The sequence below is a fragment of the Drosophila novamexicana genome, unplaced genomic scaffold, assembly GCF_003285875.2.
Source record: "Drosophila novamexicana strain 15010-1031.04,08,12 unplaced genomic scaffold, DnovRS2.1 tig00000008-arrow-pilon, whole genome shotgun sequence".
NCBI lineage: Eukaryota > Metazoa > Arthropoda > Insecta > Diptera > Drosophilidae > Drosophila > Drosophila novamexicana.
Window position 1 is genome coordinate 1,557,592 of NW_020824765.1, and position 17,520 is coordinate 1,575,111.

Here is a 17,520-nt window from a genome sequence, read left to right on the forward strand (position 1 = left end):
ATTTATATTTGAATATTTTCAGTTTATATGATTACAGCAAAAATTTGATATATTTTTGCCATGCTAATTTTATTTTTATTGTACAAAGAACAATAAATTAATTTGGCTAGGGAATTACGGACATTCATAGTCTTTTGCCTAAGGCACAAGTTTACCACATGCGGCGTTTTACCCTGACATTTAAAATGAAAACGAATTAATTAGCCTTACAACAACAACAGAATTACAACAAATTTGGAATGAGTGACAAATTGAGGCTTGAGTGTGTCGCCCTTATACAATATGTACATATTTTTCCAAGTGCTGAAACTTTTCATTTTCGATTGACATATTGGATATCTATTGTTGGACAGTTTTAGGCATCGCAGCTTACGGCAATTCCTTAACTTTAAAATGCAGGAAATGCGCAGACGACGCGAAGCGCATTCGAAAACAAATTCCTTTTAAATTATTAAAATGCGCAACAGCGAACATATGGTAGCCATATGAACATCGCAGGGTCTGTTGGCAAGTGGGCACGTGAGTCTTCAATAAACATATATGAGTGGTAAACATTTGCATATGATTATATATATGTATCTATATATGCCCCGCAAAATGGCAACAAAAGATAAAGACGACAATAAGGGACGGACTCTGCGAATCAAATTATATCTTCCAGCTGTTACACATATGCTTTTCACTTTTGGAATCACGGAAACGATTAGAAGCAGTTGTTTCGGCAGAGAAAGGCTACCTAAAATATATATGTATACATACATATATATCAAATCAGCACAACGTTGCCTAAACCTATTGAAAATGGCTAAGAAATTACATTTATGTCTCCCCAAAGAGCTTATATATGTTTAGAAATACTTCAAAAACTGAAGGCCTTACATTTAAAACGTAGATCGTCTATATCAAGTGTATATTGTGGATAAATGTATAGAAAAGTGTGATAGTAAAGACAGCTCTGCGCAGGGTACATTCTAGTCAGAAACTGACTTCTAGATAAATAGTTCATGCTTGTAATTGGTTTGGTAGAGTTTATATGGTATTTAAAACATTCCAGGCGATAATGCAAGATCCATTGAGCTGTAGCTGTTCAACAAGAGAAGATGGCTTCTTCTATGTTTGACTTCCTTTATAAGTAAAGGTACGAAAGAGGTGAGAGCAAAATATTTCTGCTTAATCTTTTAAAATATATTTATTTCATATTTATTTTGCTTACGAGTGCATCGTAAAGTAAGAGATACAATTTATATTATATATTTAATCTTTGCCCTTGTTGTTTTCCTTTCTTCGACACTTGCTGCTATTTATACACTTCACTTATTGAAAATGGATTTAAAAAAAGGGTATATATATATATATTTCGTAATGTACTTTATATAACAGGCGAAAGCATCTCTTACCCCTCTAGTATAGAAGATAATAATAATAATGTAAAAATAACTTTTTCCATAAAGGAATGTTTCGTTAGGCGTGTGTATAAAATAACATTTAAATGTCTGGAAGAGCATATCTTCGGTACAGGGTATTTTGTCGGACATTTACCTATTACTTGTTATAGTTGGTTTTGCTTTGCGACTTCTTCTTTCCGTTGCACTGTTTGCCTCGACCTTTTGGAATCTTCGTTTTTTTTTTTTGTTTTCTTTTTTTGCAAATCTTTTCGGCAGGTGTTTTTTTGAATGGCCGCATCAAAGTGGCTCGGTCAGTTTCTACCCTAACTTGAAGTTTTGGCAAATCGCAAGCTTAATAAACAAACCAACGAAACCGGTTCCATGCCGGCAATGTCTTTCCAGATGCTGGTGACGACAGCAGCTGCTCGAATACGATTTATCCCAGAACGAACTCGGCAACAACAACTAAACGCAAGTTTATTACGTCTCTCAATTGTGTCGCGCAATTTTCCAATTACATACATAAATACACATGAATCAACAGAGAGTACACACAAACCTAGACTAAAACATGTTCGTCTCCAAGTGCACTAAGTAACACAATTATGGCTGTGGCAAAATGATTAAAACGAATGGGGATTCCAAGTGGCATTAATGTCAGCTAAGGTCATGCTTTGCAGTTGCCGACCCGTGCCACATGCGGCAAGTACAACGTGGGAGCTGGCGCAACGAGTCTCCAGTCCAGAATCAAACAAACGGGCAGTACCATGCCAAGTGGCGCCACAGTAAACAAACAGTAGCACGAACGCCAGTCGCAAGCAAATTCTAATTTAAATAAACAAATAAGTAAGCACATGTACATAAATGTATATGTGTGAAAGGATGACGCATAGAAAAAAAATGCCGAGCCGTAGAAAAGGCTCATCAAAATAAGAGAAAGGTATTTGTGAATATTATTGTTGAGCGTTGTGATAGTGCATATTTTGCAGAGTTGCTTCATATATTAGATATCGGTAATATAATTCATTGTCGTTTGCAATTAAGGAAGAAAAGAAATACACTTAATGCATGTCACGCCTTATCATAACTATGTGTCTGTTTACACCCTTCCAATGCGTATCTCACCTAATTAACCTATTCCCAGTTACACTCAAAGTCCAAAACAACACGCAATTACGTCCACCTACGATTTCGGCCGTGAAAGGAAATAAGAAATTAATAACTTCCTGTCAAACATAAGCAAAGCGCCGAAGTTCAATAGGCACACGTATGACACTGACGCGCCCAACACAGTCCGCCCCAAACATACAATTCAGCACGCACAGGTCAGAGGTCAGCTTAGAGGCCTGCTTACCACACGTACTGACACGCAATCCATTCGATATTTCTATCAACAATGGAACAAGTCTATGAGCTATTGACCAAACCCCTCTCATTACAGGCTAAGTTTAGTATAGTCCGTAAAGTATTTTCGTAGAATCAAACGTGCCAAAGTGCTGATGCGCATTATTCAGTGGATATCATATATAAAAACAAGAAAGAACAGGTTTCAACGGCACACCGATAATTAAATAGAATTATTATTAATTATTAATTAGAAATGGTTTTGTCAGCTAGGCTATCTATATTATGGTGCAACTAATTATGTCAAGCTTAGTCAAAGTATCTTGAAAACCCGATAATTTCTCTGAGTGATATATGATATTCTGGTCCGATCCGGCCGCAAAGTCTCAAAGTCTCTCTCTAGAAGCATACTCCACTATTGATACCGATGAAGAATATATATATCATGTGGGATCCGTGACTTAATTATAAGTATCTTTGCACTGACTATGCGATTGTGAGTTTTGCGAGTCGAAACAAACATCTGCCAACGAGCTCAAAACCTGTTCGCCAGCTGTTCGAGAATCGCCAAACATTTCGAAAAGGTCTGGCAGCTTGAGTTTTGCCCACTCATTCATTAGATTCGTTTCGCGGCTAAGACCCACACAAAGTCACGTTTGCAGCAACTGTTTAGGCTACAAGCAACTTTAATAAGTGTTTGGCCAAAATGCAATTACTTAATGTTTTCCGATGCCTACGCGAAACCGGCCAAAACGCAACTCTAACAACTCACCGACAGACCAGCATTCAATTGAAGTCAGCGACAAGTCGGACGACAACAAAACCACAACCTGTCCACCTTGTGGTCGACGACGCGCTGCTGATGGAGAGGTGAGAAGATAGATTGACAGATACAAATACACATATGCACTGTACCTGGACAGACCTGGCGCACGTGAGAAGCCGTTAAGCTGACAGGAGGTAAAGTGGACCAGTGCCTAGGTGTGGGTAGTCGCAGAGAGAATAAAATAAGAGAGAGAGAAAGGGAGAAGTCACGTTGTGCACTTACCGAATGGCTGATTGCGGTAGCAGACGTCGGGTTGTGGCACAGTGTTGCAAAACTCATCATAACTTATTCAGAATTATGCTTATCTATAATAAACTGACTGATTGACTGACTGACTGATTGACTGACTCATGACCAACATACAACCCAAACCTTATGAGCTAGGATGCTTATATTTGTACTGTAGTTAACTTTTGCCTTATATTACCTTATATAACTTATATATGCACTCTAAGATGAGGTCTTGAAAAAATTAAAAATCTAACCGCTGAATAGAAAATAAGGGTGTAAGGCGTACGGTTGAAAGTTCCTAGTTGAGCCAGACTGGCTTGTTTATCAAAAATTAATATATATTTCATAACACAGTACACAAAGCTGCGATGACGACAACGACAGCAAATGTCAGTCAGAGAGGCAAATACTGAAGTTGACGGGCGACGGGCCAACGTTAACGGCTACTTTTGGACAGGGGTAGGGGGTGTTGCCTACGCACAGTCCAAGAGAGACAGAGGGTGGTTTCGCTCCAGATTCGCTAAACAGAGTCTACACACGTGGGCAGGCATTTGTATGCCCTAGTGGGCGGGTTGGGTTGGTGGTTGTGCATGGGAATGTGTCAAGAGCCTGCGGAAGGCGAACCAAACGGGCTGCCAACTTGCCGGGCGAACAACAACAAACACGACGAGGGCCCGACAAGAAGCTGCTCAAAAGGCGGGCCAGACGCGCTTTGCATATTAAAAGCGAAGTGTTGTTGGCATCGCATTAATTAAGGCCTCAAGATACAGCCAAAATGGAGAATAAACACGCGTGCAATGGAACTTTAAATAACTTTAACATAAAATAAAAGAATTGTTTGTCATTGTTGCTGTCTGTCGCTCGTTAGCCAGATTACAGAGCCGCGATAAAACGCGGCGAGTTGGCAGCTCCCAAAAAACGTGACTCACACACACATGCTTCTAGTATAAACACGTTCGTATAGGGTGTATGCGGGGGGAGCTCTTGGCATTCCGGGTCGTACGCGACGTATAGATGATGTCTGACTGATAAATGTCACCTGGTTGGGACTCTGCTGGGCGAGGCAATCAAATATATTTACATATTATGGCTTGATTCTTTTTATAGGGGCGCCAAAATTATGTTAATATTCCCTCTGTCTCCTTTTCCACTTTGTCTTATTGTTAATGAAGATTTCAGATCAACTTGCCTTGGTTTAGAGATAGCCTTTTTTAATTTAACGCCACATAATTCAGAGCCAATCTGACCTGTTCATGGGACTGCTTAAAATTGAATTCATATTTAGTGTGTGTTGGGCCCAAGAGCTGATGTGTATCATTTCTTGAACATTTTGTATATTTCTAAAGAACTGTTACGCTTCTTTTATAAAACTTTGCTGTTGACACAATCAATTTAAAGAGGTAGCAAAATGTGCATTGCCACACGCTTCGGGCTACCATTAAAAAGAGAGAGTATCTACTCAATATCCACTTTACCTACGAATACATAACTCGCACACACACAAACACACCCACACGCACCCGGCAACTCACCCACCCTGTGGAAAAAGTAGCGGAAGCTCTCGTCCTAGTCCAAATCCAGGGGGCTTGCTGAGTGAAATGCGGCAACAGCGCGCGGCTCTAAATGATTTTGAACGCGCCGACAACCAGAGACACAAAATGAGTATTATAATTTGTGGGCAAGTTCTTTTTTTTCCGGCCAAGTGTTGATGATGCTGATGCTTCCAGGCAGGGGGAAAATAATTATTGTAGAGCAGCTCTGGTGCTCGGGGGATGGAAGAGAGAATGCGTGCCCCTGCACAAACACTTTGTTATTGTTGCCGCGCTCTGAGATAAATGTATTCAACGTTCTCTAAATAAATTCATATGATTCTCTTTAGTTGAAATCTTTGCTTGTTGTGGGCCAAGAAGAATTTTTCAATTTGCTCAAATCAAACTTCAAAACAGTTCTAGCACTGACTTTACTTAGTTCTTAGTCGAAGATTAAAAGAACCTTAACCCAAAGCAGTTTCTGTCAGGAAGACCTAAGCGTATATACTTATAAACCGACATTTAGCAGACATTTTCATTAAAATTCTGTAAATTATAAGCCAAAACCTACGTTCATAAACTGAGCCTAAATGCACGAAGCTAGTTGGAAAGGCGAACCGAACCACACCAAAAATAAAATACTAATGTAGAGTAACAATTTAAAACCCTTTGATGGCTGTTCAAATTTTGAATCGCAGTCGTAACAAATAAAAATTGTAATTTATATATTTTTTAATCAGCTTTACAGTAGGCCATGCAATTACTTGACACGCTCTTAACTTAAGTGCTAGAAATCGTTCTCTATCTAAATTTTCTAGGCCTGCAGACACATAAATTGCCAGCGATGCATTTTGAGATGCAGCTCGTAAAATATTTTCGGCTGCCGGCTGTTTTCAATATACTCGCCTGTGCATATCTATATATATATATACACGCAGCTATAAAGATACACAAGACATATCTGGGTTGCCTATAGAAATACTTAAAAGTCTTTTGGACTTGGTAAATGAGCTTAAACAAAATGTATGACAAATGTTTTAAATGGCCCACGGCATGCGAAACTGTGACTCTTTGATGCTTGAGCTGCCTGTTGTCTAGAGGATTTCCAAGGAATTTATATAACACAAATAAATAGATTTTCCCATATTACATGGCAAAACTTTCTGTTGTTTTCGACTTCTATATAAATAGGCTTAACTGGCTCTGCCCCTTTGTTTGCACAATCACATAAAATTGCTGCGCCAATGAAATGCACTAAAACTTGGCCCATAAATGTGGAACTACATGATGGTGTCTCAGCCAGATCCCTAGCTCTATTTACCCCAAACAAAGCCGCTCCGGCAAACAAAATGCGGCATTCCTGCGGCTGTGTCGACAACTCCTCTGCACCCGGGCACAAACTGTAATAACTAATAATAAACCGAACATGCACACAGAGACACGTTTCGAGAGAACCATTAAAAATAAATCATGTATAGAAACAAGTCGTTAGACCCAAAGAAGGAGATACCCTGTACAAAGATTGTAACCTTCCCATATATGCATATTTAAAATATGAAATAGTCTGAATCTGTGTAACCAGTTCTTATAGTCCCTGGAATTAGTTAAAAAATATGAGAAATATCGAAAATAAACTATATAGATTTAAAACCTATATCGACAGACAGAAGGACAAACGAAATCCATGTCGAGTCAAGTTATCGTCCCGATCAACTAAATATATCTGTTTCATAGGATCAGTTCATCTGCCTCACATATACACTTCCACAAAATCAGAATACCCTTCCACAGCCATTATAAATATGTACAGGGTATATAAATCTATGGCACCAAAAGCTGCAGCAGCTGCTCCTCTTCCACGCTGAAGTGTCTTCTGATCCCTTCGCCTAATGCCTTTCTGCTGCTTTTGTTGTTTGGACAAGCGCCGCGTGTGATATGCCTCCATCGTCGGCGTCTCATAAGAGGGGCCAGATTCCATCGGCATCTCTGGAAACTCGCATCCCGCGCCTCTTGGTACCTCGGCTAGTGCACATCAATCATTTGTAATTATACGCTCCTCTCGTTGCGTCTTCACTCTCCACTTTGCTCTCTTTTTGTCTGGTGGCCTAACGGAAATGGCTTTTATTTTGGCAGCCCAGTTCAGTGATCCGATCTTGGTGCGTGTGGAGCATCATCTCACTGGCATCGCGCACTTGAGGCCTGTCATTTCACTCGAGACAATTTATATGTCTTAAGTAATGTGTAGCATGAGATATACAGTTGCAAAGATCGGTGAATTCCACAACTGATTACATGGAAAACCTGGAAACCAAGTACCTGGAAAAGATCCTAAGTACTGCGAATAATCTTTCTACTAAGATTATTACCCTGTTCTCCGAATGATTACAAACACTAATAATTTTGAGACTCTAAAACTGTATGCCAGTTACTGTCAAGCAGTCAATCTCAAACTGTAGCAGTTATTGTGGGGATTGGTCCGGGTCTGGTTACACACTCGCATATTCTTAATGTTTCCAGTCTCTAATCTCAAAGACGTGACAACAATTAGAGAAAAGAACAATAAAATGTACATTTTGATCCTTTCTTTTTTGGGAGCAGAGTATAACAGTATATAAGAAGGTAGAACGAATATTAATAAGTCTACGAACTGAAAAGTTTGTGAAAATCGTAAAAAGAAACTTATTAAACAAACTATAAGCTTAACTCTACTGTAGTTCCGCTGTGAAAACCCCACGTTATTGTTCAACAATTTAGCAGAATGTCTTTAAAGTCAAAGAATCTATGAACTTAAGAGGGCTAACGAGCTTATAATTCTTGGTGTTCCTTTTCCACTTGTTGCTTACCGCAATTTAAGAAATGAAAACTGAAAGAAAAAAATGTCAACCTTATCTTATCAAAGCAAACATTAGTTTTCTTCTGATTATAACAAGCATTTAATTACCCAACTTTTAGGCAAGAGCACTGGACGATTTTCCGACAATACTCAAACAAAGTTAACAGCCACTTTAACATGTTGTTAAAAGTTTCTGTGTAACATGCGACAAGAAGATGCGAGCGCAGAATGCAAACATTTGAATACCCTTGCAGAAGTCTCCGTCCCCATAAAGTTTATATAGTCTTGATCGAATCTTGACTCTTGTCTTTCAGTTTCTATCTTGATGAAACTATGAATAGGACTGTGGGAATCGACCGAATTAACCACTATATCATTTAGTTACCGCATGGTAGGTCAAAATTAGGCTTATCTTTTGTTTTTACATCATTCAAACTACCATAGTTTTCAAGGGGAAGAGCAGGCGCAATTCAATATAACTAGCTAGCAATTGAATTTAAGTGAAACAGAAGGAAACAGAAGATAGCTGCAGCTTTCCAGGAAAAAGGAAGCGATTCGCCTATGTATTTATATACGTTTATATAAATCCATATTCGAGATAAGCGTGAATATAATAAATAAAATAAATAAATTCTATTCATTTTATACTGCTGTATGCTCAATTGTTCGCTTCCTGTTGATATTATGATTTGCAGTATGTATCTGTGAGTTGAATTTCAAACCAATTGAATTAAATGCGAATTAAATGCGTTGCTGCTGCCAGCGAAGATAAAAGATGCATTTTAGCTTACAATATGTTTATATGCCTGTATGCCTTTGTGTGTGTGTGTGTGCGCATGGATAAAAGCTTGTTTACATTTTTTCTGTACACACATCTGTGCAAACGAAAATTGGCGCAAAATGTTTTTAATCAATTTAAATTGAATGATGACCCGCACAATCAGCGCAAGATGCGCGCCAGCTGCCCGAGAGAATTAATTTTGGCATTGTATCTTTTACTTGGGCACTTGCAGCTCAAAGTATCTTGTGCGCTGCTTTTGAGACTATTTAAATAAAAACTGTTATATATTTGTTATTTTTAATATCGGGGCCTGTTTGACTTGACATAATTGTGGAACACTCGTATTCTATTTCATTTTTTTCCCTTCTTTTCTTTTGAACTTCTAAACCGGTTTCAATTTCATTTAATTGTTTTAAATTCCACGCATGTGAAATCACATAACTATTAATGTGCACGAACTCGATATTTTTATCCACTACCCGACAGAAATATTTAATTTCAACACGCGACTGACAATAATTTGTATTTTCTTGTACATTTTGTGTGTTATTTTTGTGCCGGTTTCTTGTCTGCACTTTCGCGCCAATTTATTTATAGTTGCCTCGCAAATTGGGAGCTTGATCTACTTCATGTTTTTAATGTAATGAAAATTATGCATACGCTACGTGGGCCACAATAAATACATATGAATTTATGATAAGGCCATATGCCCTTAAATACGATGCAGACATTTCCATATAAATTTATAAATTAAATATAACTCGTTTATGGCAAAAGCACAATCAAAGCCATTGTGTTCGCCAGAATGATATCGGAACGGGTCAAGTGTTTGCCCTACTCAATTGCGTCCCGCAGAGGTGAGCGTAATAAATGAAAATGATTGAAATATGCGAAAATTCAATGTCGTTACTAAGCAAAAAGAATTACTCATGTGCCTTTGTACCTATAAGATATATATATACATATATATATATACCATACATAGTGTGAGATTTATGCTTAACTATGAATCACTGTGGCTTCAAATAAAAAAGGAAATGTGTCAAGTTTTCAACAAACTCTCTCTAAGGCAATCGCCCTGAGGCAATGAACAGCAGTTTATCTGCTGCCTAAAGCAGAGCAAACAGCTGAGCGGAATCTAGTCGGGTGTACCCGACTGGGAGATACCAAATACCCAGCGCCGGGATGCCGATACAAAAATGAGTATTTACTTTTAAAAAACATCCACAATAACACGGCAAGCGACGCACTTTATGCTACGGCTGCCTTCTACCATTTTCTTTTAGCTGCACACAGCCCATATAGCCCTTTTACCCATTTTAATGGGTAGAGGGCATAATCAGACACAGTAACGTCAACAGAAATATCTAAAAATGCATTTTATATGCAAAAGGCGAGTAAATATCAAAAAGCAAACACTCGGAAAAGCCAGAGTGAAATAGAAGCGACGTAAATGAAGTAAGCACAATTAAATATTCATAGAAGTCATCCAAGTCGAGCGGACTTTTCAAGAGACTGTGTCAACAAGATAAAACCCGGGCCACAGAGCAGAGAAAAGTAAAAGTGTAAACTCATAAACAGAGGCAAGAATTTGTAGAAGAAGAAATATTGCACAATTCCACCAAAATGTATCTGTTCGACTATTTGTTGTTCTAACATTCTATTTTTATGCCCTATACCAAGAAAAAAGAGTTGTTGCAGTTCTTCTGAAGCTTAGCATGGTTTTAGCTGAATGTTTGACAGCTACGAAATGTATGGCAAATGCAGTCTAGAGAATATGTGTATTATTTGTTTTTTTTTTTAATATGAGCTCTCTACATAAAATAAAGCCCGTGGGAAATGAGTATCTGCCCGTCCGCTGTGTTATTACAACTTTTATTTATCATTTGATTCGGAATCTTTAGTTTTGACGCATGAGATTTCGATGGCGTCTCAAGTGCTATCTCAATTGGACAAATGTTAAACATTTTCCACTGAAATAATATGAGAAATATGTACAAAAAATAATAAAATTACTCACCAAGAACAGCAACAGCTGCGCACAGCGTTAGCCATTTGAGACGTTCATTCGGCATCATATAGGCCATTTTGTAGTCCACTCCGGATTATGAGTTTTCCGCTCGGGGTTGGTCTGTTGGCTGTATCGATTAAATGCAAAAAAGACACCCTTCTAGGCACACACGAACGCGACGTGAGGAGTGAGGAGGTGAGAAGTAGACCCGGTGACTCAGCTGCTGCAACCAGAAACAAAACATTGTGGAGGTTAGGATTAGTTATGAAATGAACTCTTCTTCCGGTTTGCCAATAATATAATAAATGCTCAAACATCAAAGTATGTGAATATGAATGTGTTTCAATTAATTATGAATAGCTTATACTACAAGCTACTATTCTGAGTCAGGAACAGTTAAGGTAGAGGCACGTCTTTTAATTAACACCGTCTAGCACATGTAACTATCGATTTTAACCAAACAAGGCCCGCAACAATATCAACGACCACGTTACCCAGTGTTAATGAAATGCAAGTAATTTGATTAGGCAGGCAACAACCCCAGAGGCAACCCTTCAAGCAGGGCAATAAAAAAACCACCCGCACAACCTGCTTTGCAAATTTTAGTGCAAAACGATAGCTGGATGTGGGCAAATAGGAGTGGCAGGCTTACGACTACAGTCAAGAGAATTTTCAGCTGAAAAAGTCTGATAAAACAATCCCTTAGCTAAAAGTATACCTTGACCATAGTAAAAAGAAACTAAACAAGATAATCAACTCTCTAATATAAATGCATTTTACTCCGAATATTTATGAATCCCTTAATATTTGATGGGTTGCGCCCTGTCATCGTTTAGCTCCAAAAGACTTTCAACACCCCCCTCCCAACGCACTTTTATGTAAATCCATGAAAGTAAATGCGCCAACAATTTGTCCGCATATGCCACATATGGAGGTCGCATTAGACCCGCAGACTTGCGACGTGGAACTTGCGACAACGCCAACCATTTATAAAGCTATATAAACTATCAGCGAAAAATGGGAAGCAAATACAACAATGAACAAATACCTTAGGGCTGCCGAACATTTAATACTCTTGCAGACATCAATTAAATTAATTTATATAATATAGTAAAGCGAATCGGCAAGCAATCAAATTCACAAGGCAAGCAATGTTATATAAGATAAATGAAGAGCATCTCCCGCCTACTTTATGTTATTTCTATTAACATGATAATAAGTTTTAATAAATGTAAGATGGACTTAGATTTCCATGATACTTGGGGGTATTGTTCTTTATCTTTTATATTATATATATAATATTATATTTTACACAATCGCTAAGCCACGTTCCAAATTGCATTTTATAAAGAAGTGAAACACCCAAGAGAGATGCATTTAAGGGAAAGTGAAACACGTTTCAAACGAATATTCACAATAATCTTTGAAAATGAAACCATTTTTCGCGAATTTTTCTGCTGGAATATCCCAAAAAATGTCAGCTTCCTTACTTTTATGGCTCGGGCTGTGTATTGCAATAAGTCAGAACACACTGTTTTATATAGATACTTTATTGATTTGCAAATAAATAAAATGCAATGCATGACAAACTTAGTGTAAATACTATAATATCCAATGTAAGTGTGTAAAAAGCAGGAAAAAAATCAACTACTGACGATGTGGATGTCATTAATTAAACCTCAAATGGGCAAATGGGCGGCAATGGGGCAATAGAGAATCCACTTCGATGTCGTCTTGTGCCTTTTGTCATCCATAAAGTATCAACCGTCAGCTGCCCCCTCCAAACTATGCCTGACAGGAAGTCACGATTCCACGCACACACCGAAGTGTTTTTAATATCTATCCAGTTCTATGGACTGTCTGTGCTTCAGTTTGACATATGCCTCTTGCCATGTTATGAACTTGCCATACACGCGGACATGGATGTCATCATGGAACTGTCTGCCTGTCTGTCGGTCTGTCTGTCTGTCTGTTATGGCATGTGTCTGCAGTTTATCCAGCGGATAGCCGAAGATGATGTATAAAATTTAGAGGCAATTTGTGCGCTTTTTAACGCTTAATTAAAACTTGAGTGCATTCCTCCATGGCAACAAATGCTTAAACCTCTTTATTGTTTTATTTTTGTAGTTTTTAGATGCTCAGCTTTTTTTTATGGGTATCTAATGAATTGTATTTAACACGCCGAAGCTCTCCCTCCAACTATTTCCCACTCTATCTGCGATTTTAGATTTATTGACTATTTTGATGGAGGGTTGTGCGGCGCAGGCGCAGCCAGCACGTGGCCAGCCATAAAGGGAGGATCAGGCCGGCTGACGGTTGCCTTAACAAATGTTAGCCTACGAATTGGTTTAATGAACTTTGCCAGAGGGTGAACAACGCAATTGACAAGTTTGTTGGCTTATGGCGCAGTTGACCAGCTGCGCATTAGACTTTAGGGTGGAAAAGCAAAAATTCATTTAAAATACTAATTAAAAGCAGCCAAGCCTAACTTAACAAGATTATTTGCTAGAATTTCTTAATATGGAAAGCTTACTAATTTAAATAGCTACAAATATAAAATCATATTTTCATGTGTGATAAATTGAAAAGTTTTATAGAAAATTGAATAAAATTTGTCTGCACTTTTAAGAACTTTGCTTTAAGCCAAAGCATTTTTGTTTTGCCTTGAACCAAATCGCCAAAATATAGTTTCAGAGATTTATCCATCTGCGACTAGTGTAGGGTAATGAACTTTTTGAGTACAATTTTAGGCCAACTCGCGTTTATTTTCGAATATTTAATGGAATAAGCAGGCAATTGCTCATCCTGTGCGTCTCACATTTGTTTGGTTATGAATGAAGCATCATTCGCTGCCTTGGGGCATGATTCAGCCAGCTTTGGCCTCTACAGCAACGTTTGCGAGACGCGCCCATTTAAACGATACAATAATTAAACATATGCCGAAAAGTGCGCGCCTTAATTAAGAAAACATCTGGTAATCGTTCAACATCGAGACATATCCACGCGCGGCTCTGTATACAATTGCTAAAAGTATCTTAATATCAAAATTTTTAAACTTTTAAAGCAAATAAAACACAAAGTTTATTGGTTATCCACAAATACTTGCTATACATATAATATAATGCTCATAACTTAAAAATAGTTGAGGGATTAGTGGAACAGCGATATTAAAAAAAACGATCCTACACAGAAAAGTTGGACGTGCTTGCGTTATTTAATTAGTTTTACTTTATACGAGAATGTTTGTTGTATGTATAATATTCTCATCTGGAATGCTCCGTAATTTACCAGCATAAATACACAAAAATACACATAATATAACTATGGAAAATGTATTTTAGAATCGCTACGATTTTATGCTACCAAAAGGCTCTAGCTTAAGGGAACGAGAACGATTCATTCATGACGTGAAATACTCTGCGTAAAGTCTGAAAATTCACTTCTATCAATATTATTGAAACATGACGAGTGATAGGATATAGGATACAATATATTTCTCGAACTTTTCAAGTTTCCGAGATCGACGTGGGACGCAGATAGGCACTGCTAGATCGATTCAGATTCCACGATCATGAATATATACACTTTTTAGCGTCGAAGATGCTTCCTTCTTTCCGTTACATACAATTGCACAAAATATTTATAGCATTATACGCTTATTCATAGGTTTCAGGTGGAGAAAAAACTAAATCAAATAGACTGCCCCGAATTTTGAGATAAATACGGCATTAAGAATTTGAGTCATTTTCTAAATAATACATTTTGTTGTCAATTTAACGAAGCGGGCATTCGGGGCCTCAGTTAAATCTGGACAGATCCGGCGGTGCCCTAATCGCGTGGTAACATCAACGAATTACAAATTTTATTACTCATTCTTGTTTTTTTTTTGCCTTTCCGTCGGATGGCAACTGTAATGTCTGTGCATTAGGGTGCTGGGCCAATAAATTTTGCAATTGCGGCAAAATGTGTTTTTTTCGAAAAGTAAAAAATAAAATAAAAGAGGGGGAAACGGCTGTTGTCTGCTCCACAAAGTGCACTGGCCCATTGCAGGGTCAATCCGCATTCGGATCCAGCATTCGTCATCAGCAGCATCGAAACCGGAAAGGAACGACTGTCCATTGTCCAGTTTGGCGCAGTCGCTGGTTTCATGTCTCATGTTCAGTGACCCATTGGACTCTGCAAGCGGCGCCTAATTGACATTCGAGTCCACTTTGTGGCTGCAGCACCAACAACAACAATAAAAACAACAGCAACAAAAGGAATAACTTTTGTTTGCTTGGTTCTCATTATTTGGTTAGCCTGTTTGTGTCCGTTGTTCACTTTACCCTTTGGCCATGTCCATTGACACTTGGTGCGACAGCCAAAATCAATATTTGCCAGATACTCAGCATATCACGAGACTACTTAAATGGCATTGTGTTAAAGGCCAAGACAAGGATGTATCTGGTTCAGCCTAATGGATAAAAAATATCTGTTGCCCTCCAGTTTTGAGATAATTCTAAATCAGTTCCAAAGTTATATTAAAATGATGCAAATAGACTAGCAACAGGACGAATGCAAAGCATGTTGACTACGAGAAGAAAGTGAAGACAAGCCTTGGTTCATTTGCTTGGCCAGTGCATATTATTTTCCACACATTCTTCAGATACTTAAAAAACGCTCTCTAACACATCTTTAAATCAAATCAATAGGCGCGGACGATGGACAAAAACAAATTCGAGAAGATGCCTGAAATGTTGGCAGTCGAAAAACTCCGCCTAGCAACAGGACGAGTGCAAAGGATGCTGTCACGACGAGCAAGAGATGAAGGACCTGCAGACAGTCGAGCCAGGGGGTCAAAGCAAAGCGCAACACTTGCAAAATCAAATAAAGGAAACTACAAAAATGAAAAAAAAAAATACGTTCAGCGACAGCTGCACGAGATTTTGTTGAAGAGCTGACGGGCCCGGGATGAGTTCCTTATTTAACAGGGGTTGCTCGCACACAGATACACACACACACACACACGCACGCAAACACAGCTCACAATTATATGAGCACAATGAGGGCTGCGTATGTGTGCCACATGGAAACTGCAAAGGATTTTAAAAGATTCTTAAAAGTAAAGTGGCCCTCGCCTGAGCCTGAGCCTCAGCCGCCCGCCTGCCTGCCTGAGAAGGGAAAAACTACCTGACAGAGACAAAGGCAGCTCAGGCAGGTTGCATACATACACACACCCACAGCTACACACACACACACACGAGCACAACCCAGAGTTGCTTTCAATGCTGTGTAAATTGCAAGGCGCATGCGCAAAAAATTGTGCTTGGCAAATGCCATACACTGTGTCTTAGAAAAATTCCATTTTCTGAATGAAAATGTTATAAACAAATGCCAAAAATGCTCAAGAATGTCTCAGAATATATTCGGTATTATAATTCGTATAAGTTTTGATTATTTTCAGCAGTTGAATGCGTTTGCCAGGACCTCAAACATTCGCATTGCAATCAAGTCCAATTCCTGAGCCTCTATGCAGCACACACCCTTTTGCATGCTGGTGTGTGTGAGTGTGTGTGTGTGTGTATGTGTGTGTGAAGAAAGTAACAAAGTTGATTCGCTAAAGGGAAAACTTTAGTTTTTGGCGAAAAATCAATAGGAAGCTGTGCAACTTTGCAAAAATATTGCTCAAGATCAATTTATTGCAGAAAATCAAACTATAACCATGGGCAGTTCGTCTGAGAATGGTAGCTTGGCTGTGGGCGTGGGTGTAGATGTGGGCGTGGAAAACAGTAAATGCTACAACAACAGCAGCCCGACGGAGACAAACACGCACAAAGAAGTTGCCAGACAGTTACAAAAACACGATATAATGCTGTTGTTGTTGTTACCTACCACTTCGATAGTGTTTTGACTATGGCTTGATTGATCAATTTATTTAGTTAATGTTTATGCACAATACACAAACACTCACTAACACTTGGAGTGTGAGCAAATTGTAACAGGGTGCCACTAATCCACTGGGGTGGCGACTCTGCACAACGACTGCTACACTATACGCACACACACACGCTTTGCCTTTTTGGCGCTGTGCTCTGCTTTTTACAATTTGGTTGTATTATTTATTGCTTTTGCATTTTATTTAACTTTATTTAGCGTACACAAATCACGCACGCACACACACAAAGCGCGCTTACGATAGAACCACCACCAGCTAACCGGTTTGCGGGGGTGTGAGTACCGTACCGTAACCGTAGCCCAAACAACTCACACACTCAGTCACACTCTTAAAACAGACAGACGTAATCTCCGACTACAATACGTTCGACGGTTATCGCTCGACGGTCCAAACCAGACTGAATTGCCTCTCTGCCAGACAGTTGCTCCGGAGCGGCCGGCCATTTTGCTTTATATTCTCTTGCCGCCCGCTGTCAGTGTGTGTGTGAAGGGGCATTTGTTTGGGAAATTTTCTGGGACATTTTCAGGGGACACCTGTTGATATCATGTTGTGAACGAGGCAGCTCGGCAAAGCGGCCTTATTATTGGCAGGTTCTTATAAGTGTAGGTACATGTTATGAACCCACAATTAAATTATTGATTAGGA

The 17,520-nt window shown here is 38.8% G+C and overlaps 1 protein-coding gene across 1 annotated transcript in view; it reads right to left on the bottom strand.

The window, feature by feature from the left end:
• The window catches only part of LOC115764471 (Down syndrome cell adhesion molecule-like protein Dscam2), a 70,833-nt gene extending 53,593 nt beyond the window's left edge, over positions 1-17,240 (bottom strand). The window contains exons 1-2 of the mRNA XM_030707541.1: positions 16,812-17,240; positions 10,950-11,163 (exon numbers count right to left, since the gene is read on the bottom strand). Coding sequence (XP_030563401.1) covers positions 10,950-11,016 — 67 coding nt within the window. The 5' untranslated portion in view covers positions 11,017-11,163; positions 16,812-17,240. The remainder of the gene's footprint in view (positions 1-10,949; positions 11,164-16,811) is intronic.
• Positions 17,241-17,520: the final 280 nt, after the last annotated feature.